Source organism: Saccopteryx bilineata, chromosome 9 (genome assembly GCF_036850765.1).
Source record: "Saccopteryx bilineata isolate mSacBil1 chromosome 9, mSacBil1_pri_phased_curated, whole genome shotgun sequence".
Lineage (NCBI taxonomy): Eukaryota > Metazoa > Chordata > Mammalia > Chiroptera > Emballonuridae > Saccopteryx > Saccopteryx bilineata.
In genome coordinates this window covers 42291202-42318254 of record NC_089498.1, presented here as the reverse complement: position 1 = coordinate 42318254, position 27053 = coordinate 42291202, and the positions used below count along the sequence as shown (strand labels likewise).

The 27053-nt window shown below is 49.6% G+C and overlaps 2 protein-coding genes across 5 annotated transcripts; both read left to right on the top strand.

The window, feature by feature from the left end:
* Nucleotides 1-16215, top strand: DMKN (dermokine). 3 transcript variants are annotated; one of them, XM_066243799.1, is made up of 20 exons: nt 1-592; nt 869-1084; nt 1194-1253; nt 1544-1594; nt 1748-2083; nt 3234-3296; nt 3525-3575; nt 4943-4987; nt 5664-5717; nt 6572-6622; nt 6743-6790; nt 6990-7037; nt 10049-10105; nt 10835-10882; nt 12871-12921; nt 13035-13076; nt 13392-13463; nt 14471-14494; nt 14603-14646; nt 15904-16215. In XM_066243799.1, coding segments are annotated over exons 1-20 (1764 nt in total). In that variant the 5' UTR covers nt 1-190; the 3' UTR covers nt 15905-16215. The 3 variants fall into 3 exon arrangements, with proteins under 3 accessions (XP_066099896.1, XP_066099895.1, XP_066099897.1); XM_066243798.1 differs by having other exon boundaries at nt 14603-14650; XM_066243800.1 differs by lacking the exon at nt 14471-14494 and having other exon boundaries at nt 14603-14650.
* Nucleotides 16216-21929: 5714 nt separating this feature from the next.
* On the top strand, nt 21930-25017 carry KRTDAP (keratinocyte differentiation associated protein). 2 transcript variants are annotated; one of them, XM_066243198.1, is made up of 6 exons: nt 21930-22055; nt 23400-23438; nt 23539-23580; nt 23812-23856; nt 24535-24582; nt 24850-25017. In XM_066243198.1, the coding sequence occupies exons 1-6, from the start codon at nt 21969-21971 to the stop codon at nt 24886-24888; spliced, it is 300 nt and encodes a 99-aa protein (XP_066099295.1). In that variant the 5' UTR covers nt 21930-21968; the 3' UTR covers nt 24889-25017. The 2 variants fall into 2 exon arrangements, with proteins under 2 accessions (XP_066099295.1, XP_066099296.1); XM_066243199.1 differs by lacking the exon at nt 23539-23580.
* Nucleotides 25018-27053: the final 2036 nt, after the last annotated feature.

Below are 27053 nucleotides of genomic sequence, written 5' to 3'. Positions count from 1 at the left end.
AGGACTCTGGGAAAGTAGGGGAGTCAGGGAAAGGAGAGAGAAGCCTGCAGACCTAGAGGGAGGGAGAACAAGAAGTGAGAAGGAAGAAGAGAACAAAAGAGGCACACAGACACAGAGGAAGAGAAAGAGTCAATAGAAAAAAACTTGGGTGGGAAGAAGACACTCAGGAGAGAGAAGGAGCGAGGCAGAGATGAAATTACAGGGGTCCCTGGCCTGCCTCCTGCTGGCCCTATACCTGGGCAGTGGGGAGGCTGGCCCATTGCTCAGTGGAGGGGCAAGTGCTGAAGCAGGTATTGGGGAGGCCATTGGACATGGCGTGGGAGATGCCATTAGCTATGGAATTGAGAAGGCCATTGGCCAAGGGGCTGGAGAGGCAGCCAACTCTGGAATCAGGGAGGCTATGGGCCCGGGAGTGAGGGACACCTTTAGCCATAGGGTTGGAGAGGCCGTCCGCCAGGGGGCTGATGAAGCAGCCCATGCTCTTGGAAACACTGGGAGTGAGTATGGCAGACAGGCTGAGAATATTATTCGACATGGCATAGATGCTGCCCACAGCTCCTGGCAGGGGATGCCTGGCAACGGTGATGCTTGGGTGAGTGGCTAGAAGTTGGGTGTGGAAATGGGAGGCTGTGGGCAGCTGGGTTGAGAATCTTGGGGATTGGTTGAGAGGATGAAGGGGTCTCTGACTTGTGGCTATCTGGGGAAGTTTGCTCCCATGTTATGCATCCTTCCTCCATCACCTTGGGGTCTCACCTGCCTCTCCTTATACCCTGCCCTGGCTCCTCTCGATCTTCATTGCTCTGCCTGTCCTCCACCATCACAGAGTGAGAGGTCACATACACTAAGTGTCTGTATATTGTCTTTGCAGGGAACCAATGGTCAGCCTCCATCTGGAGGCCATGGCACCTTTGGTTCTCAGGGTGGCTTTGGAGCTCACGGCCAGGGCTATCCTGAAGGGCCAGGTGCTCCCTGGAACCATGGACCCTCTGGAGGCTCAGATGGCAGCTTTGGAACCAACTCTCAGGGGAGCTCCTGGGGCCAAGGAGGCAATGGGGGGCCATACAACTTGGGGCCCAATGCTCAGGTAAGTAAGCACCCCAACTCTGGTCGTGCGACCGTCCCGCCCTCAAGCCCACACCCTCCATGACTCCCTCCTCCTTTGGATCCCCTACTCAGTCTCACCCTCCCTGCAGGGAGCTGTGGCCCAACCCGGTTATGGCTCAGTGAGGGGCAACAGCAACCCAAATACAGAGGTAAGAGGAAGAGTCTGGGGGAAAAGAGGGTGTCCGGGTGCGTGTGACAGAATGTGGGAGAGACAAAGAGGGAAAAAAGATGGAGGGCAGGGCTTGGGGTAAGAGGAAGGTGGGCCAGGACAAGCGAGGGGTGGAGGGAGGAGGCAGGGGAGGGAGGGATGCAAGTGAGATGGGGATGGGGGAGAGACATGTAGGGAAAGAAAGCCAAGCTCTAAGAGGAAGGAGAGCCTGGCCTATGGCGATGGCTCTAACTGAAATCTCAAAAGTCACCTGTCCTCTTTGCTCTGCAGTGCACCAACCCCCCGCCCTCTGGCTCCAGCGGAAGCTCTGGCAACTCTTGGGTAAGAGGACAGGCGACCTGCGGCCTTTGGCACAGGGAGCAAGCAGAAGCTCTGCTCCCCGCAGACTGGGCGAGCAAGAGAGGGAGGGGTGGAGGGAGGCAATCTTGGCGTTCTCATCTTTAGTCCTCACTCTGGTCCCTTCCTGCCCCTCAGGGAAGCAGCGGCAGTGGCGGCGACGGCAGCAGCAGTGGCAGTGGCAGCAGTGGCAGTGGCAGCAGCGGTAGTGGCAGCGGCGGCGGCAATGGCAGCGGCGGCGGCAATGGCAGCGGCGGCGGCCGTGGCAGCAGCAGTGGCAGCAGCTATGGCAGCGGCAGCAGTGGTGGAAGCAGCTATGGCAGCGGCAGCAGCGGCAATAGCTATGGCAGCGGCAGCAGCGGCAATAGCAATGGCAGTGGCGGTAGCGGTAGCAATGGCAGCGGCGGTAGCAGTGGCAATGGCAGCGGCGGTAGCGGTGGCGGTGGCAGCGGCAGCAGTTCTGGGGGCAACTGGGTGAGAGTTCTGGTCCTTTGTTGAAGGCAAAGATGGGGCTGAGGCTCCTGGGGGCCCCTGCTGAGGAGACACACTCCAAGGTCTTCCTGGACGTGCCAGCTCCAGGGTGGGTGGCATCACCAGCAGTTGTCACCCTGTGGCTCCTTCAGTGTCAGTCCCCCATCTTCCCAGCCCCACCAAGCAGGGTGCCTTAGATATGCACCCCCATTTTCCCAGAAGAAGTGGCCTCCCTACTTCTGCTCACTCTCCCTCCTCTCTGCTCCGCCATGGGGGTCGTCTCTGTCTCCGCTCTAACCCCTGTTCCTGTGGTCGTGCCCACTTGGCAAATCTGACTACAGCTGGGGGTGAACAGCTGAGAGGTGTGCACAGAAAAACACGACACTGGTTAGGGCAGCTCCCAGGAGAGTGGGGGCAAGTCCTCACACGTGGAGACTTAAGGCCATTTACAGAGCTGTGGTTTGGAAGAACTAATACAGTGCACACATGAAGCCCCTCTGCATGGATGAAAGGGCCAGGAAGGGACCACAACCTGGCTGCTGGATGGGGGAGGGGGGCTCCAAGAGGAAGGCCTGAGAGAGAGAAAGCACTGCTGGCTTCCTTGGGGGGGGGTCAGGGAAACTTGTCGGGCAAGAGGAGGGAAGCAACTAGAACAGCTAGATAACATAAGCTGCTTTAGTTTACTGCTCCTTGGACTACCTGCTTTTACCCCATCTACAAGCAACCCTTAGAAAATCTAGGAATTTTGATCAGGTGACCCTTCTAGTGACCCCTCCCCCATTCCAGGTTCCAGGAGAGGGTGAGGGGAGAGGACAGACAGGGGCAGGACAGAACAAGCCTCAGCCTGCCTTCAGATGTTAGCATCATGTCTTTCGTGAAGTTAGGATCCAGATGCCTCGCCCTCAACCCAGCAGGTGGTGGGATGTGGGGAGCAGCAGCTCAGAATCCCAAAATAATCCCACATTTCCAAATACACGCAGCCACACTGGGCCTTCTCTGTGTTCTGAATAACTTCCCTCCTTGAATGACTGGCTGGTAGTATTATACTAATGTCCACACAGATCACCTGAAGATGGGAATGTATTGAGGTTGGGGACTGTTTGATCCCTTCCAAGTCCTTTAAGACACCAGGTGGACTCGCTTTCCCTTACAGGAACACAATGCCAGCTCTTCCTCAGGTAGCACAGGAGGAAGTGGTGGTGGAAATAAACCTGAGGTGAGTATTTAGTGTCCAGACCTGCACAGATCTCCCTCAAACTGCGGGTAGGAGAGTAAGAGGCCCCTCAGACGTTGGGAGAGCGACAGCTTCCGCTGGGAAAGGGGTGGACTGTTGCTGAGGCGGGCTGACGAGGGTTAGCTGCGGGTGAGAAAGCTCCCGTTTGAGGGTGGGGATTGGTGTCTGGGTAGGGCCTGGAAGCAAGTCTTCTCTTTCTTTCTCCCACAGTGTGACAACCCAGGGAATGAAGTCCGAGTGTCTGGAGGCTCTGGGGGTCAGGTGAGAGCCACACCGGTGTGGGTACTGCGGTTCATCACTGCAGCTGTGCCCATTCCTTGTAACCCGTCCCTGCTCAGCCCCACTGCTAACGCTGACCTCCATCCCAGCCCTGTCTGTGCGGAGTTTACAATTTAGGGGAAGAAACGAAGCTCATGAAATTACTAACAGTCTCCAAAGTAATAATTAATTATAAATCCACTTTATAACACAGATGGGGCTGTGAAAAATCGTATGAAAACCAGTCCTTTTAGAAACATAATTGTTTCAAATGTACCTGGCCAGTGAAGAGAATTCAGTGACCTCTTTGACATCGTTTTGAAATCATACATTGCCCTCTAGTTATTCTGGAAGTTTGAGTATTTTGTCAGCACCTGCAATGCTGACAGAGGAAATGTTACGCTAATGTCCACACAAATCACCTAGAGGTCTTGTGAAGACATAGCTCTGATTCAGCAGCTCCGGGGTGGGGCTGAGATTCTGGCTCTGCCAAGGTCTGGGTGAGGCCAATGCTGCCACTCTGTGCCTCTGTGTGAGGGCCACCCTCAGGACAAGGGGCATGACCCTGTGGTGCTCCATTGACAAGGCTCTCTGAATAGCCCCTACAATATTGGCGATACTAACCTTGTATGGGTAGATGGGTTTTAAGAAAACCTCTCCCGGTTTGTAACTCTATCTTTAGTTTTTCACATACCAAAGTCTCTTTTTCTATGGTTTCTGCTCTTGAAAATCAAGGTAAGGCCTTTATTTTCTTCTAGATCTACTAATACTTGTTTAATTTCATTGTTAAATTTAACTCTTTAATCCATCTGGGATTTATTTTGCTGTGCATTGTCTCGTCCCACTCCTCAATCCAACTAGGCAGACCCTAGACCTTGGATCAGATCTGTATGGTCCTGTATGAGGGGAAACCAGATAAAAACAGAAGGGAGGAAACTGCTAAGGTATAAATAAGTTTTCCCTCAAAAAACTTAACTGGCATTCCCAGTCTTGTGTATTGAATTATTTCCACCACTAATTTAAAACATCACTTATAAATAACTTAATATTTGGGGAAAGCTTCTGGGAGTTCTAATTTGTTAAATCAGTTCATTTCCTCTGGGACATTACCACACCACTTATCCACGAAAACGTTAATGGTGCACTAATAGCCGCCAGGACAAGTCCTGCCTGCTGCTTGTCATTTCCAGTGTTTTCTTGCCTATTCTTACACATGATCCTTCCAAATGAACTTCAAGATGAGTCTGACAAGTTCCAAAAGAGGATTCCATTAGGATTTTAAGAGGAATCATATTAAATCATACATACATTTTCAGGGATGGACCTAGGATCTAAAACAATGATATGTATTTTATTGTCTCATCCCTCAGGGCTTCAGAGGACCAAGAGGCCCCAGTAGCTCTGGCGACATAAGGGTAAGGCGATGACAGGTCTTGAGAGTAGGGACAGTGGCAGCAGTGAGTGGGATGGAGGTCGACTCTCCAGAAACAATACTAACAGAGCAGACAGTTCCCCATCCCCACCTGGTCTAGATTTTAGCTCTGGGAGTAGAAGAAGTGCCGATGGGTCTGGGATCCACACCCAACATTGAGAGCGGGACTGAAGAAGAGCTGACCTCTAACGTAGGAGGAGACTAGGCCATCTACTTCTGCACCACTTCAGCTCCCACTGACTCTCCAGCTAGCATCACCTTTGTGACCAATGCAAAACATCAACCCACCTGGGGTTCTGCAGTTTGAATTAATTCAGTACAACAGCCTGGCTGGTTCCTGCTTTGATACCAGGGGAGAATTCTTTGGTGCAAAGGCCCTTTCCATTGAATTGTGGACAGCTTGCAGACATGAATAGAAACAGAGATGGTAACAGTACCAATGAGTGTCATAAGTGAGCAATAACCCGATCCACAAGGGGATGAAACAAGGCTTGCCAGGGAAGATGGAGACACCCAGAGAGAAGGACCTCTCTTAGGGTCAGGCATGTCCTCGGCCGTGCTCTTGTTTCAGTCCCCTGATTCAGAAGTCCGCCGCCTACGTCTCACCCTGCATACTGCCTACCTTCTCGCCAACTCGTCCCCATTTTCTTTCTCCTCAGGAAATAAGCAAGGAGGGAAGTCGCCTCGTTGGGGGCGCCCAAGGCAATTATCAGGTGAGAGAAACGGCTTTAGGTCTTAGGAGAAGGGGTGGTAAAATGTGGGGATAGAATGCAAAGGGCCTGGGAAAAGAGACAGAACTATCAGTGTCTTCTCGCTAGCTGCTCTGAATCTGTGTTGGGTGGCTAGCAGGAGACCAAGTGAGGCTCGGGCTCCCTGTTGTCCTCCCTGCCTCCTCCCTCCTTCCAGCTGCACCTGCAGCCATGTTAACTCTGTGAGGGGCAAACAGCAGACACAACTAACAGAATGGCCATGGGGATAGTTTTAAAAATCATAGTTGAGAAGTAGTGTTGAGAAGTAGAAAGGAAGTGAACTTTGAATGAGAAAGAGGGGTTCCAGTGCCAGCTGGGCCACTTGTCATGGTGCATCTTCAGGCAGGTCAGTTGACCTCGAAGAGCCTGGCCTTCCTACCGGGTAAAAGGGGCACAGTGAAGCCCCACTTTTCCACACCCACAGTTACTGCAGTTTTCTGCAGCATAACCTGACCGAGGCACTCAGGGTCCAGACACTGAAGACTGACATGGAGACAGAGCCTGACGCCAGCTGCTGGACAGCTCTAAGTTTCAGTTCCCTCCACAAAGGAACAGCAGGACAAGGCCCAGTGCTCGGCGCATAGTGGGACTACACTTCAGGGAGTGGGCAGGGTGATTCTAGGAAGCAAATAACGAGTCATTCCAGGAAGGCTTTCTGGAGTGGGGTCCTTAGGTGCTGTGTAAGAAGAGAGGTGGCTTTACAGAGGGCACCTGGTGCTTGAGCAAAGGCAAAGATGAGTGGGCCAAGAGCAGGCTGATTGGTGGTATGCATGACAAGGTGTAAGCCTTGAACAGCAGTCCTCCTTTTCCCCATCCAGGGGCAAGGGTTCCGTGGGGAAGGGGAAGCTGTCAATGGAATCAATAACTTGGTGAGTGGAGGCATCATCCCACCTTGGGCCGGGTCCCTCTGGATAGCCATGGCTCCCGCCCCTGCCTTCTGCTTACAGAGTGGGTTCTTACTCTCATCCTATTTCTCATTGGTTCCTTAGAACTCTCAGCCATATACTGAGCTCTTCAACTTTGATACTTTCTGGAAGGTGAGTTCAGCAAGACTGCTCTGTTCATTCTCTTTTGGAAAACCAAAACCTTGTCCCTTGACCCCAGAAGATGAAGTCCTCTTTCTATAACAACTATCAGCGATGGCCCTTGACCTCTCTCATTCTGGGGCCCTGAGCTAATTACGTTATGATTCGATTTGGCTAAGTCTCCTTTTTGCTCTCCCTTTTTTTTCTCCAGAACTTAAAATCCAAGCTGGGTTTCATTAACTGGGATGCCATAAACAAGGTAAGGGCTGAGGGCCATGCTATTTGATCTTTGTGGGAGAGGGATATAGAGAAGAAAGCCAAACCTCTGCTTGGTGATGATGGCCGCTAAAAGCATTTGTGCCAGAGCTAAAAAAACCCAAAAACCAAAAACCAGAAACAAGGAGAAAGGGACAGCAAAGATTTGAAAAGAGGGAGATTTTGCAAATAGTTGGGAGTTGGAGATGAGAAATGAATGGGTCTCTTTCATATCTTAATGTGCATACGAATGGATCTGAACCTCAGTTTCCCCTTCGAGACCTGGAGATGAATGGGAGAGAATAAGTAGGCATAATCCTCAGGGAGCCAGAGAGACAGCAGAGGCGGGGCGGGCGGCAGGCTGAATAGTAAGGTGGAGCTAACGGGCCACATGAGGACTGACAGAGAGAGGAGGAAAAGAGGAAACAAATACCTGCTGAGTGCCTGATGGGTGACCCGTATGTACACAATCTTATGGGACACTTGGGGCCCAGGATCCCTTTCTTCTCCTCCTTGTCCAGCCCTTTCTCTTGCAGGGGAACCTCTGGACAGGCTGATGTGACATTAGAATAGTAGAGGGCATGGACTGGAAAGAGACAATGAAGGCAGACAAAAAACCCACACAAATACCAAAGGCAGAAGTTGCAATTGGCTGCCCAATGATGTGTTTTGTTTGATCCATTAAAAACAAAACAAAACAACATGGCCTGACCAGTGGTGGCACAGTGCATAGAGCGTTGACCTGGGACACCGAGGTCCCAGGTTCAAAAACCCAAGGTTGCCAGCTTGAGCACAGGTTCATCGGCTTGAGCGTGGGATCATAGACATGATCCCAGGGTCACTGGCTTAAGCCCAAAGGTCACTGGCAATGCAGACATCTCCCAGGGGGCCAGGTCAGACAACCAAGTGTTTTCGCATATCTAGAGGGCAGTAAGTGAGTGCTTGTAGTTCGGCAGGATTCATTTAGGGTAGCTTCCTGGAGGAGCAGATCCCAGTGGAGGGGCAGGACAGAGTTGGGCAGAGAAGACAACAGCAGCCTCATTTCCTCACGGTGGGGGCTGAGGGGCTGAGGACTTCCTCCAGAGTGAGGAGTGAAGACAGGGGAACTATACAGAATATTCCTGGCAAGGAATGGGCTTTATCAAGCCCAAGCTGGAATATCTGGGTTTGACTGGCTGACAGCCATGGGCAAAAAGGTCCCTGGAGATTTCTGGAGCAGGCGTCTAATCTAACCTGGACTTGGCCCATTAATTCCTGAAGGTCGCTAGCTTGAGCCCAAAGTTGCTGGCTTCAGCAAGGGGTCACTGGCTCTGCTGGAGCCCCCCAGTCAAGGCACGTATGAGAAGCAGTCAATGAACAACTAAAGTGCCACAACAATGAGTTGATGCTTCTCATCTCAACCTTTCTGTCTGTCTGTCTCTCTCTCTCTCTTGCAAAACAAACAAATAAACACCTCTCCAAATATGAATTAGTTGCCAAAGTTTAAAAGTTTGTAGACTTCACAAAATGACTTGGATTTCTGACTTCTCTTGCAAAATTTGGCAACGGGGCCCCTTTCCATGGGCTACGATAAACTAAAGCTGAGTAGCAGCTGCATCTTGTCATAGGGGCTTGCTCTATGGCCAAACTCCCCCTGCTCATCATAGCCATTCTAGCCATCTGACTGCTCCAGTGTGCAGTTGAGTTTCTAACCCCTAACTTAAAAGAATGAAGACGAGCGTCCTGCCCTAGAAAACTTGTGGGGTAAGGGAGTGGTGGTAGAGGGAGGCAAAGAGGCAACCCAAACCACAGGAAGGTCGAAGTCTGCCCTTTGGGGATAAGGGAGAGTGGAAGATAGGAAATCCAGATGTTCCCATATACATGACAGGTCTGGTTGCATGAAATAAATGAACAAAATAGACTGTTCCTGTTTTAGAGAGAACAACCTCTGGCAGGGTAAGACTCCTTACTGTGAACCACAGGAAGGCTGGACCCCTGAGCATGGGGAACTTTGATTCTGATGAGAGAACCAGTGCAAATACAGACATCTCCCAGGGGGCCAGGTCAGACAGCTAAGTGTTTTCGCATATCTAGAGGGCAGTAAGTAAAGTGAGTGCTTGTAGTTCGGCAGGATTCATTTAGGGTAGCTTCCTGGAGGAGCAGATCCCAGTGGAGGGGCAGGACAGAGTTGGGCAGAGAAGACAACAGCAGCCTCATTTCCTCACGGTGGGGGCTGAGGGGCTGAGGACTTCCTCCAGAGTGAGGAGTGAAGACAGGGGAACTATACAGAATATTCCTGGCAAGGTATGGGCTTTATCAAGCCCAAGCTGGAATATCTGGGTTTGACTGGCTGACAGCCATGGGCAAAAAGGTCCCTGGAGATTTCTGGAGCAGGCGTCTAATCTAACCTGGACTTGGCCCATCAATTCCTGAACTCCCATTCCTTGAGCTGCCTCTTAGAACCTATTTCTTTGCCCAGGACCAGAGAAGCTTTGGCTTCCCGTGACCCTCAGACCAGGAGTTCCCAGATGGATGGGAGCCCCCACCCCTTCCTAAAACAACACTATCTCATCACTAATCTCAACCTTTGCTCTTGAAATAAACCTTAGCTGCCCCACAGTCCTGGTGGCTGCTCCTTTCTTACATCCCCACTGTTATCCCAGGGAAACTTGGAAGAGGTGACCCCACCCCCGCAGCTTTGGGAACTGAGCTATTGGTGACATGGGAGGGGGAAGGGCAGGCCTTCGTCCTGAGGCTTTGCTGCAGCTGTGTTCATCCCGAGGAAGGGAAATGCTGTGGAGAAGAACCCTGTAGTCCCGGGGGCAGGGAGGATGGTTAATGGCTTCAGAGATCTAGCTTTTCTCTTTTCCTCTGCTTCCAAAAATAGTTTTCTGGTCCCTAAAGACACCCAGCTTCCCCCCAAACCTTGGTCACAGTGCAGTTCTGAGCACTGAGCAATGGTGGCAGTGGGCGTAGGGACTGATGTGATCGGGGGTCAGGCTCGCTGCTGACCTGCTGTCCACCTTTCACCCACAGGGCCAAGGTCCGGCCCCCAGCACGCGCGCTCTCCTCTACTTCAGCCGGCTCTGGGAGGTAGGACAGTGCTCGTTGTTTGAAGAACTGGGATTCTGGTCATCCTGTCTCTCTCTCCCCCTCCCTCAAGGCAGCCAACCCCCAATTCCAGCCTACCTGTCATGAAACTCCCCCTCTTTATTTTTTTTAAATGGGTAATGTCACCTAAATATTATCACTAATACCATCAGAAATTCTAACACTCCTAATAAGCTTATCTTCATCTAACCTCAACCACACCCTGCTCCAAAATGCATTCTTTTTTTTTTAATTATTGAATTTATTAGGGTGATACTAGTTAACATAATTATATAGGTTTCAGGTGCCCTATACACATCTCTGTACACTGCATTGGGTGTTCACCCCCACCCCGCATCAAGTCCTCATCCATCGCCATTTATACTCCATACCCTCCTCTGCCCCCCTCCTTCCAGCCATCACCACACTGTTGTGTCCATGCGTTTATTTATTTTTTTGTCCTCTTTTGCTCTATCCCTCCATCTCCCTCACCCAACCCCCACGCCTGACAGTTGTCTGTCTGCTCTCTGTGTGGGAGCTTGTCTTGTTTTGCTTGTTAGATCATTTTGTTCACTAGATTCCACATCTGAGTGAAATCATATGGTACTTGTCTTTCTCTGACTGGCTCATTATTTCTTGTATGCGATCTCGAACCTTTTCCAATGAGCTGCCACGCTTCACTGCCTGAATCCCATCTCCCTGTGGCCCACTTATCTCTCCTTCCTCCTCCAGGATTTCAAACATAACACTCCCTTCTTGAACTGGAAAGCAATTATTGAGGTAAGGGTGGCAGAACTTCTTGTTTTGGGGTCAGGAAACTCAGCTCTGGGGACATGGGGTTCTGGTTCCTTGGCTCTCAGATTCTGTCCCAGTTCCTTATCCTCTGTGCTGTGGGAAGGTCCCTTCCTCCCTTCCCAGGTGGGGGTGGGGTGGGAGAGAGAAGCTGTGAGTCACTGAATAAGGAGCAGGGTGGCAGGTCCTCCCGAGGATAAAAGCCCAGGCCAAGGGTTGAGGCCCTCAGTCACGGGAACATGAAGCTGGCCACCGTTTCCACTCTGCTGCTGCTCCTGCTGGGCATGGCCTGGCTCCGGGGGAGCCACGCGTGGGTGGGTACTGCATGGTGAGCAGGTGGTGCGGCCAGGAGGTGCTGAAAAGGGAGGGACCTCAGGGCTGCAACGGAGGACACTAGAGAAGAAAGCTGAAGGGAAACAGCAGGTATGGGGGAGGGGATCAGGTCATTGTCAAGTGCAGGCAGGTGTATTGGGTCTGAATATCTGGGTTCTGGGGAGGATGGACTTGATCGTCGGGTCTTCCAGAAAGCCATAGCTTGATTCTGCATGCCAGCAGCCTTTGGGAATCATCCCTTAGGCACTGAGGTAAGGATTGCCCATTCACTCATCCACATGGACCAGGCACCAAGGCTGGGCAGGCAAGCCAGGCGAGGGGAAGGGCAAGGCCTCCCAGGTGGGTGTTGTCATGTACCCATGCAGCACTAACATGGTCATGTCACCGGATTCTTCAAGAAAAATTAAAAATCTGATTTTTCATTGTACTCTACTGAATTAATTTAAAAAGTACAAACCAAGTAAAAAATGTCTGGAGGCCTCTAGTCAACCAGTTTGTGACCTCAGTGTTAGAGCTAATAGTGGAGTTAAAACTCAGTGTCAGGTGAGGATAAGGTAGAGAGTTAAGCCAGTGAAGAACATTTTTTTTTAATTTAATTTTTTTTTTCAAAGCTGGAAACGGGGAGGCAGTCAGACTCCCGCATGCACCCGACCGGGATCCACCCGGCACACCCACCAGGGGGCGATGCTCTGCCCACCCGGGGCGTCACTCTGTTGTGACCAGAGTTATTCTAGCGCCTGAGGCAGAGGCCACAGAGCCATCCCCAGCGCCCGGGCCATCTTTGCTCCAATGGAGCCTTGGCTGCAGGAGGGGAAGAGAGAGACAGAGAGGAAGGAGAGGGGGAGGGGTGGAGAAGCAGATTGGCGCTTCTCCTGTGTGCCCTGGCTGGGAATCGAACCCGGGACTCCTGCACACCAGGCCGACGCTCTACCTGAGCCAACTGGCCAGGGTGAAGAACATTTTAACCCTGTGTGCATGTGAGGTGGTGCTCCTAGCAGAGAAGGGATGATGGAAGGAACTAAACTCCCCTCCCACTGCTCTGAAGCTTCCTCTTGCTCAGTTGGGGGAGGGAGGTGGCATGTGCTTCCCCTGCATGCTTTAAGTCGCTTTGTCTGATTCCGGTGTTTCTCCCTTTTCCTTCTCTTTGATCAGGAGCTAACATTATACCCTTCACTTTATCTCTGTGGGAACAGCGTTTGTGAACAGGGATAGAAGGGTCCACGAGGGGAGCAGGGTTTGGTGTCAGCAAAAGGTGGGCTGGGGCTGAGGGGCTTGGGTCTGCCCCACAGGGCTTCTATGGGCACCACACACTTGTCATTCTAGCTCGGTCTTAGGCCAGCCTGCTAGCCCTCCAGGGTCCGGGGTGGGGATGCTATTACTAAACCCAGGTCTCTAGCCTTGCTCCCCAACACTGGGCGTAGGAATCTGCCTGTATCTATCTGGGCCATCAGTTTCATTCAGGCTCATTGCTTTCTCTGCAGGCAGCACTTACGGACCACTAAGAGGGGTGGGCAGGGTGGGTGGGATGCCGGTGCTCCGAAAGGGGGGCAGGGCCTAGGCAGCAGGAGGCTGGAGTCCCGCAAGTCTGGTGAGGCCCTAAGGACTGTGGAGACACCCTCACTGTGGCTCCTTCTTCCATACAGGGTCCCAACTCATCACCATCACTTCAGAAGAGGGCTGGCGGTGCTGGTCAGGTAAGTCTCTGCCCTCAGACTGACCTTGGAGGCCCTTGGTGACTCTCAGTCTTGTTTCTCCTGGTCAATCTCAAATTCTCATCCTTCACTCCTCTGTTCTGTAATTTTCTCAGCCTGGTGCAGGATGGGCAGACGTACCTGCTGTAACTTCTAAGGTAAGTTATCTGCCGTGCGATCACCTGAGTTAGAACCTCACTCCTCTTCTTGGTCTCCTTCCCTCACCTCCCAAGTAACACTTGAGTCGGGAGGGCCATTTGGGCTAGGACCATAAAGAGGTGAGGGTGTGGGCTGTGGATGGCTGAAGGAGATTCTAGAAGAGAAAACACATGACGTCAGCAGGGGAGAAGGCAGCGGCTGTGAGAAAGGTCCAGTCAGGGCAGGGAGGTGGGATGTTTATTCCAGAGCAAAATGCCTTCATCTGTTCTGTGCTGTCGCCCCCCACGACCCACCGCCCCTGCTTTCTTCCACAGAACTACAATTATAACCAGCAGGCACACTCTAGTGCTTCTGGTGGGCAGAACTCAGCCAAGATTCCCGCTAAGGTGAGACTTTCTACTGCCCTGCTTTCCTGTTGGGGTCTCTGCATGGAGGCGAGGGAGGGAGGCTTTCACAGCCAGGCTCCTCGACGGGGGTTAGCTGAGGCCACATCCTGTTTGCTCTGAAAGGCATGTCTCTCTATACCTTCTACCTTCCACTTGCAAACTGCTCTTAGGGATTCTCAGGGAGCTCATCAGAAAAGATGACAAAGGAGCACTGGTTACATCATATGCTATGGAGAGAAAACTTGGAACCCCTATCCTCTCAAAGAGGAATATGTGCTCCTCAAAAAGGTCACACAAAACCTGGCAGAACAAATAGCCTTCCTGTGCAGTATCTGCTTTCTACGTCTAACTGCTGACCTTCTGGGGCAGTGGGGGTCAAGCGGGAGGAGGACAGGAGAAGCTAGCCCAGGAACTCTTCATTGGTGGGAAATAAATGCTTCATTCCACAAAGGAAATAAAAGGAAAAACATTTGAGAATTTTGTTGCATTCAGCTGCAAATAAAGCAATTTTATAAATTCAGTAAATAAATGTGCTAAATACTAACTGAGCTGGTGAAGCACAAACAGGTGGTATTCCCTTCACCTCTCAGAATAATCAAGCCCTGCCCTCAGGGGGTGGCCTTCCGCTGAGAGAGCAGGGACTCCACTGACAGAAGGCAAAGAGGCAGTTCATACTACCTGTGGGCATCCGCTTCGCCAGTTATGTGATCAGTGTCCATCCACCTTGCAGGCAGAGGGAGGTCCACCTGTTCTCACTCCCTCCCTGTGGTCAGTGTGTGCTAAGGGACTGCATTCAGTAGCACCTTGGGTAAAATGTACTTAGGATGATAAGTTCTGCTGTGATAAAAGTCCATGAGCTGAATGTCCACAGTCAGACCAAAGGACCTTTAAGGCAGCCTGGTCTGAGCCTGTCCCTTTACTGGGCCTTCCTGAGCCCTGAGGACATGGCAGAGTCCAGAGAGGCCACTGTAGCCCCCACATCTCCTCCTCTGATCTTCTCTTCACAGGGGGGAGTCACAGTTGTTTCTTCGGTAAGTACTGGGGTAAAGAAAATCCGGCTTGTGAGAGAAGGGGACTGAAGCCAGAGGTTGTGCAGGAGTCAGTGCAATGTCTACTCTGACATTCTCCCTGTCCTGCAGGCTTCTCGGGCGCAACCTGGCCTGCTGCAGTGGGTGAAGTTTTGGTAGGTGAGTGTGCTACAGTGAGACATGCTTGGAGATAACCAGGAGCTGAGGCACCATCACCCAGGGGCAGGGCTGGGATTGTGGTATTTCCTTTTCTCTGGGTGGATGTTCTGAAGGTACTGAGGAGGTGAGTCCAGAGTGCGGCGTGGAAAAAAAAGCCATAAGGTATGCCCTACTCAGAAAGCACCTCTGAGTGCTGAGTGAAGGCCGGATGGAGAGGGGACCATGCGGGGACAGGGATGGGGAGGACAAGGAGGAGAAGAACGAGGGACAGGGATGAGGAGGAGGAGAACGGCATGCCAGGTGAAGGAGAGGGACCGGGATGGGAGCTGTTCAGGGCAACCGTAGAAAGCCGAGCTTTCAGCTGTAAAGGGTCAGAGGCAGGAAGAAGTGAGTCCCCAGTGGAGGAGAGGTAATAGATTAACTTGACAGAACCACCCAACCGATGGTGGGACTCAAATAAGTTAACAACCAGGTCTCTGCCCTAATGACTTGTTTTAAGTATAAAAAACTGATATATCGAAAGGTAGTTTATTATTTCATGCATTTAACACTTAAATAAGAACAATAAAAGAGGTACACAAAACTGGATTATAAAAAAGAGTTTTAAAATATTAATGAAAAAATATTAAATACGTGACAAAAAACAATAAAACTGTTATTTAAGATATTTTCAGTGACAGCCTGTCACACCCCCTCCCCCCGTTGTTTGGTACTTTTTCTCTTCACGTAATATGTTTGTTTACTGAAGTAACAAACACAAGGGAATGAAAATGTAGTATTTCATCAAAGGTATAATGAGTTTTATGACATGAATAAATAAATATTACAAGCATAGTTCCAACAAATTTTTTTCACCTGTGGACGGAATAAATATTACTACGGGTGCTTAGAATACACTGTTGCGCAGATGAATGTTAAAAAAGAGTTAAGGAACGTAAATTTGTGGTTTCCACATTGGGCGGCTGCCCAGGCGCCCACCTTAGAGAGAACCCTGATTACAAGTGCTATTTTAACAACCGGTTCATCGAACTCAACAAAAAATTAGGTATCGGTTCTGCCGAACCAGTGCAAACCAGCTGAATCCCACCACTGCATACAACCTTTTTTAGGAGATAGCAAAAGTGAGGAGGTAGCCGGTAGAATAGGTAGACAGGTAGAACTATGGCAGCGCAGAGGCTGGTTGAAGGAATGCCTACTTTCAACAGATATGGGAGTAGTCACATTCTACCATTTGCTCTTTTCTTTTCTTCTAGAAAATTCCTCCCAATCATGCCTGAGGCCCTGAAAAAGTCAGTCATTAAGGAGGCCGACTGCACCCTGTCCCCAGCTCTGCCGCTGTGCCAGGCCTGGTCTGGGTGTTGTTGACACCTGCTCTTTCTAGGTTGGGGACCTGGTCTGTCCTTTGTCTCTTCCCACCCCATGTGGTGTCTCCTTGACCACCAGCCTCATCGAGTGAACCAGCCACTGTCTCTGCCTATTCCGTTTGTGACCTGAAGTCACTGAGAATCCTTCAGGAGGAGCTTCCCACTTTTGAGTTTCTCTGTGGAAATAAAACACGAATCTTGTTTCTCTAAGACTCGAACATTTTATTCTTTAATACTATACGGGTGGCCTGGATCAGGGAGGATGGAGGAGTGATTTAGGGGCAGATAATCTGCCTTCCTCTTGAGAATAATATACAAAGCGATGGGTTGAGAGAGGTACAACCTAGGTAATCTTAACAAGAAGTAGCTACGTGGGCTCACTGGGCCTCAGTTTCTTTATTTGTCAGAAGTGATCTTTGCCCAATCTCTGTCTGAATCCTGCATTTGCTGCCCCTGAAGCAGGCACAGGCATTTTGCTAGCCTGAAAAAGCAACCAGGGTCTATTCTCACATCAGAAAGTGGGAGCGAAGAGCCTGTTCAAAGAGAGACCCGTCCCAGACGGTGAGGGAGGGGCTGGAACAAGAGCAAGGGGTGCGCTGCAGAACATGCCTCGGCCTGTAAGTGCACTGGAGGGTGGCTGAGGGTGCGGCGGGCTGCCACGCTCGGGAGGACGGGGCAGCGGCTCCCCTCCAGCATCTTCTCACACGCAGCGGCCCTGTGTCTCCAGGATGCGGAGGGGACAGCAGAACACCTCTACTCCAGTAGAGCACCAATACAACAGGCAGAGGCCCTGAGCACGGGCTGAGCCCAGACTTAATATCAGCCCAGGAGCCCTAAGGACAGGACTGGAGAGTCTCCACTGGAGAGTCTCTAAGCCAAAGTCCTGTCAAGGCCACACTGAGTGTCCAAAATTAAGGAGCCTCCATTACTCACCCCTTACATCAGGGGTCCCCAAACTTTTTACACAGGGGGCCAGTTCGCTGTCCCTCAGACCGTTGGAGGGCCAGACTATAAAAAAAACTATGAACAAATCCCTATGCACACTGTACATATCTTATTTTAAAGTAAAAAAACAAAATGGGAACAAATACAATATTTAAAATAAAGAACAAGTAAATTTAAATCAACAAACTGACCAGTATTTCAATGGGAACTATGCTCCTCTCACCGACCACCAATTAAAGAGGTGCCCCTTCTGGAAGTGCGGTGGGGGCCGGATAAATGGCCTCAGGGGGCTGCAGTTTGGGGACCCCTGCCTTACATTCCTTCCGGGACCCAGGGAGTAAAAGGAGGACCTGAAACAAGTGACTCCCTCTGAGACTTCAAGCTTTTGAGGGCATGACTTGTCTGCTTTGGTCACTGCTCCAAACTCAGTGCTTAGCTTGGGCCTAGGACAAGGTAGGGTAGGCCTCAAATATGATGACTAAATCAAAGACACCTGCCCCAAATGGACTTGGGGAAACTGACTTGATTAAAGCCGCCTGAATTGAAGAACAAGGACTACTTCTTTGCTCCTCGTTGCCTTCTCATTTACCTCTCTGAATTGGGGCTGCTGCTTTCTATTTGTCTTGGGCTTCAACTGTACAGGGACAGCCTTGCAGTACCTCCTTGTGGCCATGGCGGGGAGGACACAGCTGTCCTGGGGCCAGCACTCAGTTCTCCCCACTGACGGACAGCTAGCTTCCTGGAGAATGGGTGAGATTTCAGAAACAGCTGGAACTCAGGTCCGCTGGAGCCAGTCCCGGAGAGGCTGAGAGAGAGGCTGAGAGAGAGGCTGAGAGAGAGGCTGAGGGAGTCAACATGGTTCTGGACTCTTGGGGCTGAAAGCAGCGCTTTAGAGTTTAAAGTGCCACTTTAAGCAGGTTAAGGCCCTCTTGTGTAAGGACTTTAATAAAAGGGCACACTTTCTCCTGCCTGGACCTCTGAAACAACTTCACAATGTCCTTGTATACTTTCTCTAAAATCCCTTCTCTTATAACAGCCAGGTAGAATCCTCAGCCCAGAATCTTCACCAGCTTTTCACTAGCCCTGGAATAAAATCCCAACATCTCACCATGGTCAGGGTGACCTGGCTCTGGCCCCCTCTAGGTGTCATCTAGACCTGGGAAAGGCCCTTGGGGAACACTGCTGTTATCCTCCCTTGACCCCAGATCTTCAGAAGTTTGGAGCTTTAGGTCTAAATTCAGATGTCCTTCCCCAAGCCAGCTTAGCCAAGGATACCTACATAATCACTCGCACATCACCCGATGTTACCCTCTTCACAGAATTTGTCGTTCTCTGAAATTATCTTGTTTCCTAATTTTTTGGTAGATTATGATCTGTTTCCTCCACCAGAACATAAACTCCGCAGGGCAGGGACCACACCCATGTTCAGTTCCCAGCACCAAGAGCCGGAGTGACTGTTCAATAAATATTCGTGAGTTAGAGAACAATCAGAATTGAGTTGGATTAGTCCAGGAAGTCTTTCCAAGAGGAGTGTAAGTGAAGGGCACATAGGGATAGAGGGCAGCGGCTAAGGAAGAAACCAGACCGGCTGGGCAATGCGGCTGCTTTCCTGGGTGTTATAATTTATAACACTGGCAGAGGGGAAAAGGATGGGACAGGGATGCCTCCCAACACCCCACATATCCTAATACCCCGAACCCTGGCCCCCCTTCTCTCCAAGGCTTGTCACCTGGGTGTTCACCAAGGCCCTGCAGCCCCAGTGTGCATCCCTTCAAAGCCCCCATTCCGTCCCTGAACCCAGGCCAGTTCCCATCCGCTAGGTGTGTCTGTAATGTAGCAATCAGGGCTGGGCCTCACCTCCTGCCCACACTCCAGTTCTGGCAGATCGGAGGTGGGGTAGGGGCAGGCCTGTGGGAAAACAAGGGTTCACTGATATGTTTGGAGAGGGAACTAGGAGATCAACCAGACTTGGAATGGGTTGATGCAGAGCCAGCTCCATGGCTCTGCCTGTTAACCCGATGTAACATATCCAAAGTGATACTGGATCCCAGTCCAAGTCTCCTTCCAGCCATTCCCCGGACTGCTGAGACCTTCCCCCAGTGAGGACCCCCTACCCCCCTGACCACCGGACACTCAGGAAACAGACTCACTGAGGCAGTGTAGATGGGGGAGGGGCAAGGGGCCTGGAGAGTAACAGTAGTTAGCACTCACAGCATAATTCATGTAAAGCCAAAGTTGTCCTTGAAATTCCATCAGGAAGATACTAAGTTGAAACAAATTCTAAGTCTAGCATAGTCCATTTTTTCCCCCAGCACAGGAACTAATTTTCTTTGGTTGTGCCTATGAAGTAGCTGGCTTATATTCAGAGGGATTATAAAAAAGTACCTATCTCTAAACATCAAAATTTTAAGCACTAGAACTAGAACTAAAAATGTCTTTAAATACATGGTTGGTGTGGCAGGATGCTCATAATTGACGAGGCACCTGGAGCCCGAGGGGCTGCGGGCTCATTCTGGGGCAGATGCTCATCGGTGCCGCTAGTCTCTTAGCTCTGTTTTCGTTTTGCCAAGAGTGTACAGATTAATTAATTAAAATTAATACTCGTATGCTCAGAGCTGCCACCTCTGGCTGTGCAGGCTGCATACCACAAAGGACACCTGGTCAGGAGGGCTAGTGGGGACTAAGTGCAGCCTGCCCCCGCTCTCAGGGCATGGGTCTAATTCACACAAGGTGTGCGCGGGCCAGCTGAGGACACATCTCCGCCGTACAGCAAAGAGACAATACAGACGCAGGCTCTGGAATCCTGGGGTTTGAGCGCTGGCCTTGCCACATACTGTCTGTGTGACCGTGAGTAAATCACTTGACCTCTATATGCTGTGGTTTCCTTACCTAAAGAACATGGATAATTATAGTACCTACCTCACAGAATCACTGTGACATTTCAATGGGCTCATGCATTCAGAGCACTTAGAGCAAGGCCTGACATATAGTAAGACATCAATAAATTGGCTAACATTATTATTAGCAGCATTAGTATTAGGTGTAGAGGGAGAACAGGGAAGTCAGTTTGTTGTTTATGGACCCGAGAGCCAAATAGAAGATGGCGTTTGAAGGTGTTTGGACCATCTGTTGCTTTAGATGCCGAAGTGTTCCTGCGTTAGCATGCCAAGTTAGAGTGGATTTCACATTAGTCGTTCTCTTTTGTTGATTCTTCATTCATTTTGTTCCTGGATTGGACTCTGCTGACAGAATGATGGTTAATGAGCTCCTTTAGTCACTTTTAATTTTTTTTTTTTAATTTTAAATGTTTTTATTTAGAACTTAAATTTGATGGAGTGTTAACTAATTAGTAAGAATTCATTACACATGAAAAGCTTATGTCCCCCGGAAAACCTTTTGGGAGGTGCTCCACCCACTGTGGTCACTTTTTTACTTGTCCCCTCCAGTAGCACCAGCTGCCCATGACATCTACTGTCACAGGTCACCTGTGCTTAGTGAGTGTCCCTCAAGCATTGTCTCCTCAGGTAGCTCTGAAAAGAGAGAGACACCATTATAAAAACAGAAGTGGCTTCCTAAGAGGGATAAGACGTCAGGGACTGGGGTGCGGGGGCAGCAGAGGAATTGAACTTAAGTGCTTCTGGGGTGCATAAAGATTGCTCACGAATGATTGTAGCTCTCCCACTCCAGGCCTGCTATCTGGGTACATTGCATCAGGTTGGGTAAAGAGACCGACTCTTAAATAAGGTCTTGCTTTGTCCTGACAGTCCCAGTCTATGTTCCAGCACCTCCCTGTTACACCAGGAACCGGTTGGGCCACCTGAACTTCATTGTGGAGAAGGCTGCTTGATTAAGATGTTTTGTCACTTTGAGGTAATACAACACCTAAGCTGGGGGAGAGGAATGGGGGGGTGGGATAAGTCAATGAAATGGAGGAGGAACTCAAAGCTCAGGACTTAAATCCCATCTCCAATTGGTCAGCTTTAAGACCCGTTTTTCATTTTCTTCTATTCCTTGTCTTAAATCAAAACAATCATCTCTCTGAAGACCCAGGAGTGAAAGATAAGCAGTTTAGATAATGGGAGGGGTCCATCTCCAAAGGAGGAAAGTGTACCATTTGGTGGAAGGATGCTTGAATTCTAAGATATCCAGTCTAACAAATGTTGGCTTCACCTGTACTCTGTGTAAGGCACAGTGCCTGGAGAATATAAAGGTGATTAAGATATAGTTCCTGACCTCAGGAACTTCATATTCTAAAGAGAAATAAGAACGTAAGTTACTCTAGGTGCAAGGTCGGAGAGATACACATAAATTGATACGGCGATTCTAAGCAGGGCAAAGTGTGCAGGGACGGGGGGGGGGGGAACGATGGGAAAAACCTAGGAAGCTTTATCTAACATGGCTGTTGGATTCGGAGAATCGGAGATGAGAGAAGGGCATTTAGGAACAAGGAACAGCCTGGAAAGATGCTTGGAGGAGGAAAAAGAAGGGTCTATTTGGTATGGAGTCTAGTTTGGCCAGAATGTGAGGAACATGCAAAGGCAGTACAAGAAGAATGAGTTAGAAAGTTAGAAAGGCAGGATGAGACCAGAGCCTGAGAGGTCTTTACTGCCAGTCTAAGGAGGTTAGACAAAACTGGGTAAGGTAAAAAAAAGTCTGAATTATAAAAGAGGAATGAAAAATATAAAGGAAAGAGAATCAAAAGAAGAGGCTGCTTAGGTGCCACTGGCAGTCCTTGGAGGGACAGGTCCAACCTGTCTCCATCCTAGCTCCATTTGCATGAGGAAGCCATTGCCATCTCCTTCCTAGTGCCTAGGGCAGAATGTGAATTGAGAAATCCAAAGTAAGTGAGGAACAGTCCACACCTCCCCTCCCAGAGCCCTAGGAGTGGGCGACGGGATCTGGGGCTGAGTCAGTGGGGTGGGGACCCCATTTCTGCTCACATCTGCCTCCCTGGGAATATAAAGGGCAAGCAGCGAGGCCCCGCCTCAGAGCACCCCAAACTTGACACCATGAAGATCCCAGTCCTTCCTGCTGTGGTTCTTCTCTCGCTTCTGGCGCTCCACTCCGCTCAGGGGGCTGCCCTGGGGAGTTCTGAGGTGAGCACATCACCTGGGTTCTCCTTCTCTTATACCTATTACCTCACTCTTCAATTTCTCTACCATCCATCCATTACTGGATAAGTGGTTCTTATTTTTTTAATATTATCAAGGGTTGAACGAGAAGCTGGAGCTCTGAGAAAGGAAAGAAAGGTAGAAGGAAACAAAATATTCCTAGAAAGACCTGTAGGGATGGAGATGCTTGTATTTCTGGAAGGGATGGTGGAGTATGGGGTGGGGGCTGGGCAACTGAATCCTGGAGGCAGGGGCTCAGGCTGGCTGGCTGGGTTCAGCTTCACCTTTGGCTCATGTGTGTCCCTGGGGATGGCTTCCGGAGGACTGGAAGGTCCCTCCCACCTCTGAAGTCCTCAGAGCCAGTCTCTAGCCAGGAGGAATCCTGAGGCCTTTCTACCTCTATCTTATCCCAAGGTTGGGGGAGAATGAGCGTCCTGGGTTTATAAGTCTATGAGAGGGTCACAAACTCAATTGCTCAGGATCCAAGCAAGGGATGTCGGTAAACAAGAGAGTGGATGGGGCCGCAGGGGAGGTGGTGTGAACTTGCCCAGTCTAAAAGGGGACAGTCTGTATTTTCTCTCTGGCTGCTGCTAAGGAAGAAAATGTACCCCGTGTGGCCAGAGTTTAAAAATTTTCAGAAGAAACTGTGTATCTGATTTATGAATATTTACTAATTAAAACTGTTTAATTAAAAAAAACAGCTAAACTGCATTTGGGTCTAGCCTGTAGGTTACCTGTGTGCCGCCTCTATTGTGGGAAGGAGGGAATAAGGGTCCGTGGAGCTGGGCAAGAAGGGAGCGGGACACCACAGGCTGCGCTGAGGTCTGAGGAGTTACAGACGGAGGCGGGAAAACAGGGACTTGGACTTGGTGGCAATAAAGTCACAAAGCAAGCCAACCTCAATCCATTCAAGGCAGGCAGGGCACTTCAGCAGCTTGGCCTCTGCTGGCATGCTAATCTCCCCCACCCAGCTCTCTGGGACAAGTGTGGGTGTCTCAGGAACACCCCAAGTCAACTGCAGAACAACACTGGCTTGTTTTTTAGGGGGAGGAGTCTTCTTTCTCTACCCTTTCTACCTAATGCAGGTCTGGGTGTTTGACTTTTCTGTCTTCCGTATCAGTCTTCCGTATGCCTTTTTCTTCACCTTGTCCGTCTGTCAGCTGTCTGCTTTGCTGGAATTGACTGGGTTAACTGAGGCCCCATGGTGGAAAGCGGGCTATGTGCTTGGGGGCTGGGCTGTGGAGGAAGGCAGAGCTGGTTGAGAGGGTTTGGGAAGATGGATCTGTTGTCATGTGATCATTTGGCTCCTTTCTCCCCTTCACTTTCTAGGAAAAAACCACCATCGGTAATTATGCAGCAGGACCGGAGGTAAACGCCCATTTTCCCCGCACTCCAGCCGTGAGCTTGTCCCCATCGCTTCCTCTTCATGCTCCTTAGCAACTTTTCTAACACCCTGCTCTTTGCCTAGGCCTTTAACTCTCAGTTCCTGAACCTTGACAAGTTGAGATCTGTAAGTACAATTCCCTAGTGCTGCCCCCACGAGTATCCACATCAGAAAGGAGAGCAAGGCCTTGGTAGCAAGCTTGCGTGCTGTCCCCCATGAGTATACACATCAGAAAGGAGAGCAAGGCCTTGGTAGCAAGCTTGCAGAGCTGCCGTGCTCCCTTCTCCCTTTCCGGCGGGCTAGGGGCTAAGCTCTGTCCTCCCGGAACTGACCCTCTTCTGGGCTCTCTCTGCGCAGGCTTTTAAGAACGATGAATTCCTGAACTGGCATGCCCTCTTTGAGGTAAGTGCCTGGGTACCCCTTATTCTCCTCCAATGTTTGCAGTCTGGCCGGGGTCGAGGCAGCACCCGCTAGTTCTAGCCCTCCGGGTTCTTTCCGGAGATCTAGGAGGCAGTTACTGGCACGGCTGGATGCCGTTCAGCAAAGAATGTTCCCCAGGAGGCTGTCATGGGTATTCCTTATCTTCCTAACATGGCAGCGGGGGAGCGGGGCCACAAAGACAATTTCAGAAAAGGAAGGACTTTATCAGTTAACAGTTTATCTGAATCCCCTCATCCTCTTTGAAGAAACTGAGGCTGTGAGTTGGTGGCTTACCCAAACTTAGAAGGCTAAGTCAGTGACAATGCTGGGCCTTGAGCTTGCACCGCGTGGCTCTACACATACGTGTTCTGTGCCCCCATGCAAATGTCTTCAGTCCTCCCAGCCTCAGTTTCCTCATTTGTGATGTGGGGACGGTGACAGCACCTACCTCAAAAGGCTGCTGTGAAGACCAAATGAAATCATGCCTGTAAAGCAGTTCGTACAAGGCAGACACAGAACAAGGGCACAGAAAATATTAGTTCTCACTAATTATAAAAAACACCACCGCCGCCACTACAGAGAACTGATTCAGTGCGTGCTTACTGATCCATGCTCACCAGACCTGTAACGCGTCTCTCATTCATTTTTTTTCTATTTTAGACTATCAAAAGGAAGCTTCCTTTCCTCAACTGGGATGCCTTTCCTAAGGTAAGAGGTAGTGAGCATTAGGAGGATAAGGAGGTTGGGGGTGTGGGAAGGAGCAGAGGATCTGGGAGGGACTGGGGACAGCGAAAGGAGAACAAACCTTCCCATCAAAGTTAAGGGAAATCTCAGCTACAACAGAAGATGGGGATTTATTCTAGGGCGAAGATTCCTTTTCATCAATGCCCCACCCTATCTTGGGCTTCCTTATGGAAGACTCCAGCTTCCTGCACCTGAGGGTTCCCAATCTGACTGTACCCTCTCTCCCTCTAGCTGAAAGGATTGAGGAGTGCCACTCCTGATGCCCAGTGACCATTCCCTTCAAGACCCAGCCCTGCTGACACCCACTGGAAAAGGAGGCTAACGTAGGATCTGAGCTCCATCCTACAATCACTCTTTCCTGGCTCAATAACTTCAATAAAATGTTTTGCAACCAAATAACTCCTGTATCTATATCTCTGTCCTTATCCTACTGGGCTCTAGAAAGCACTTAAGATGGAGTGGGCTCCAAGGTTGATAGACAAAAATCTCGAGTTCTGAGAAGGTAATAAACACTAAGCTGGGAGGAAGTCGGGAGGGCATATCAAGATGGCAAGAGACCACTGTGTCCTAGTTCCTTAATGCTGGCTGGCATCTTTGAGAAGCATGAAGCCGTGAGTTGCTTGGTAAGATGCCCAAGGAATTGAACTTTCTCCAAAACTACTAGTACCCTCCCCCTCCTGCCTTTTGAGAACCTGATTTCTTTGGTGCTGGTGATTTGGTATAACAGAGAAATCTGGAATCCAAGGCTAAGGACCCAGCTTAAATCATATGAGTTCATCTGAAATCTTTTTTTTCTTCCTTTCTAAATTAGGTAGGTTATATAAAAAAAAACACACAACAAAAACCTAGTGGTGTGACCCTGGGCCATTTTAAGCAATAATTTTTTTCTCTGTAGTAAGACCTTGTGGTATTATGAGGGTCAAATGAGATAAGGTATGTGAAGCCCTTTGCACAGGCCAGGTATGAAAGTACTCAACAACTGATTGTTCCCTCCACTCCCTCCAAGAGCTGCCACAATGACCCAGAATCATTATCTACCCATTCACTCACCCACTCAGTTGTCCATCCACCATCCATCCCTCCACTCATTGCAAAGTTCTTGAAGTATGAAATTGATTCCGTGTTAGTTCCTGCAGGTGCATTCTGCATGGAATCTCTGTGTACTCTGCGTGCCTGCTCTGTCTTACATGTTGAGTTAATTTGGGTTATTTTTTATTTCTCCTCAAAACTGGGAAAATCAGAAAATAATGTAACTGTGATTGATTTATATCTGAGTAATAGCTGCCTTTTTAATGTAGGACATGGCCGCCAGATCAGGAAAGTTGCACCTGGCAAGTTTCACTTATTTAATTTGCCTTTTGGCCTCTGTAAGTGACTGACTTTGCAAACTGTTGCCTGTAGCTAACTTGTCGAAGTAGACTGACTACAAAGAGAAATTAAATTTGTGTAGAGGCAGGAAAAACTTTCTATTACTGTCTAAGTTCTGTGGCTGGTTTAAGAATTAAACTGACATAAGACAGCTTGACTAGGTGGTGGTGCAGTGGATAGACTGTCGGCCTGGGACATGAGAACCTTGGTTCAAGACCCCCAGGTTGCCGACATGAGTGAGGGCTCACCAGCTTGAGTGTTGCTGGCTTGAGCGTGGGATCATTGACATGATTCCATGGTTGCTAGCTTGAGCTCAAGATCACTGACTTGAGTAAGGGGTCACTGGCTCAGGTGGAGCCCCCAGGTCAAGGCACATATGTGAAAGCAATCAATGAACAACTAAGGTGGTGCAATGAAGAATTGATGCTTCTCATTTTTCTTCCTTCCTGCCTGTCTGTCCCTGTCTGTCTGTCTGTCTGAATGTATCTCTCAAATAAATAAATAAATAAATATGTAAGACAGAAGAAAAGCATACAAATTTATTTATTTAATATTTTAATATGTTCATTGGAGTTTTCAGAAGGAAAATAAAGACTCAAAGAAGCCATGAGTTTCAAAAGCTTATATAGATTTTTATGCAAAAAACAACAACACAAAGGGACTCAGACTGGGAACAATAAGCTGATACATGACTAGGAAATAAATGGGGAAAGCTAATGAAAGATCAGGGTTATTTTAGTAGATTTGTTTGTACAGACTGGAGTTGACTCCCACACTCTGTTGATGAGACTGTCCTTCTCTTCTTGGTGTAGGGAAGGCACTTTTCTCATGAAAAATGTTATGACTTGCTTTTGGAAAAAGGGGGGTAGACAGAGAGCCTTTCCTGCATCCTCTATGTCTCAAGTGCCTTCAACCCAAAATCATCAGTATGCCAAAGTGGCATATTTTGGATCCCTTCACTTCATTCCTGCTTTCTAAGAGTTTCCAGACTAGATGAATAAAATTGGTAAATGTTGCTCATACTCTTCCTTCTGGCTAGCTGACAATAATAGACACACACATGCACA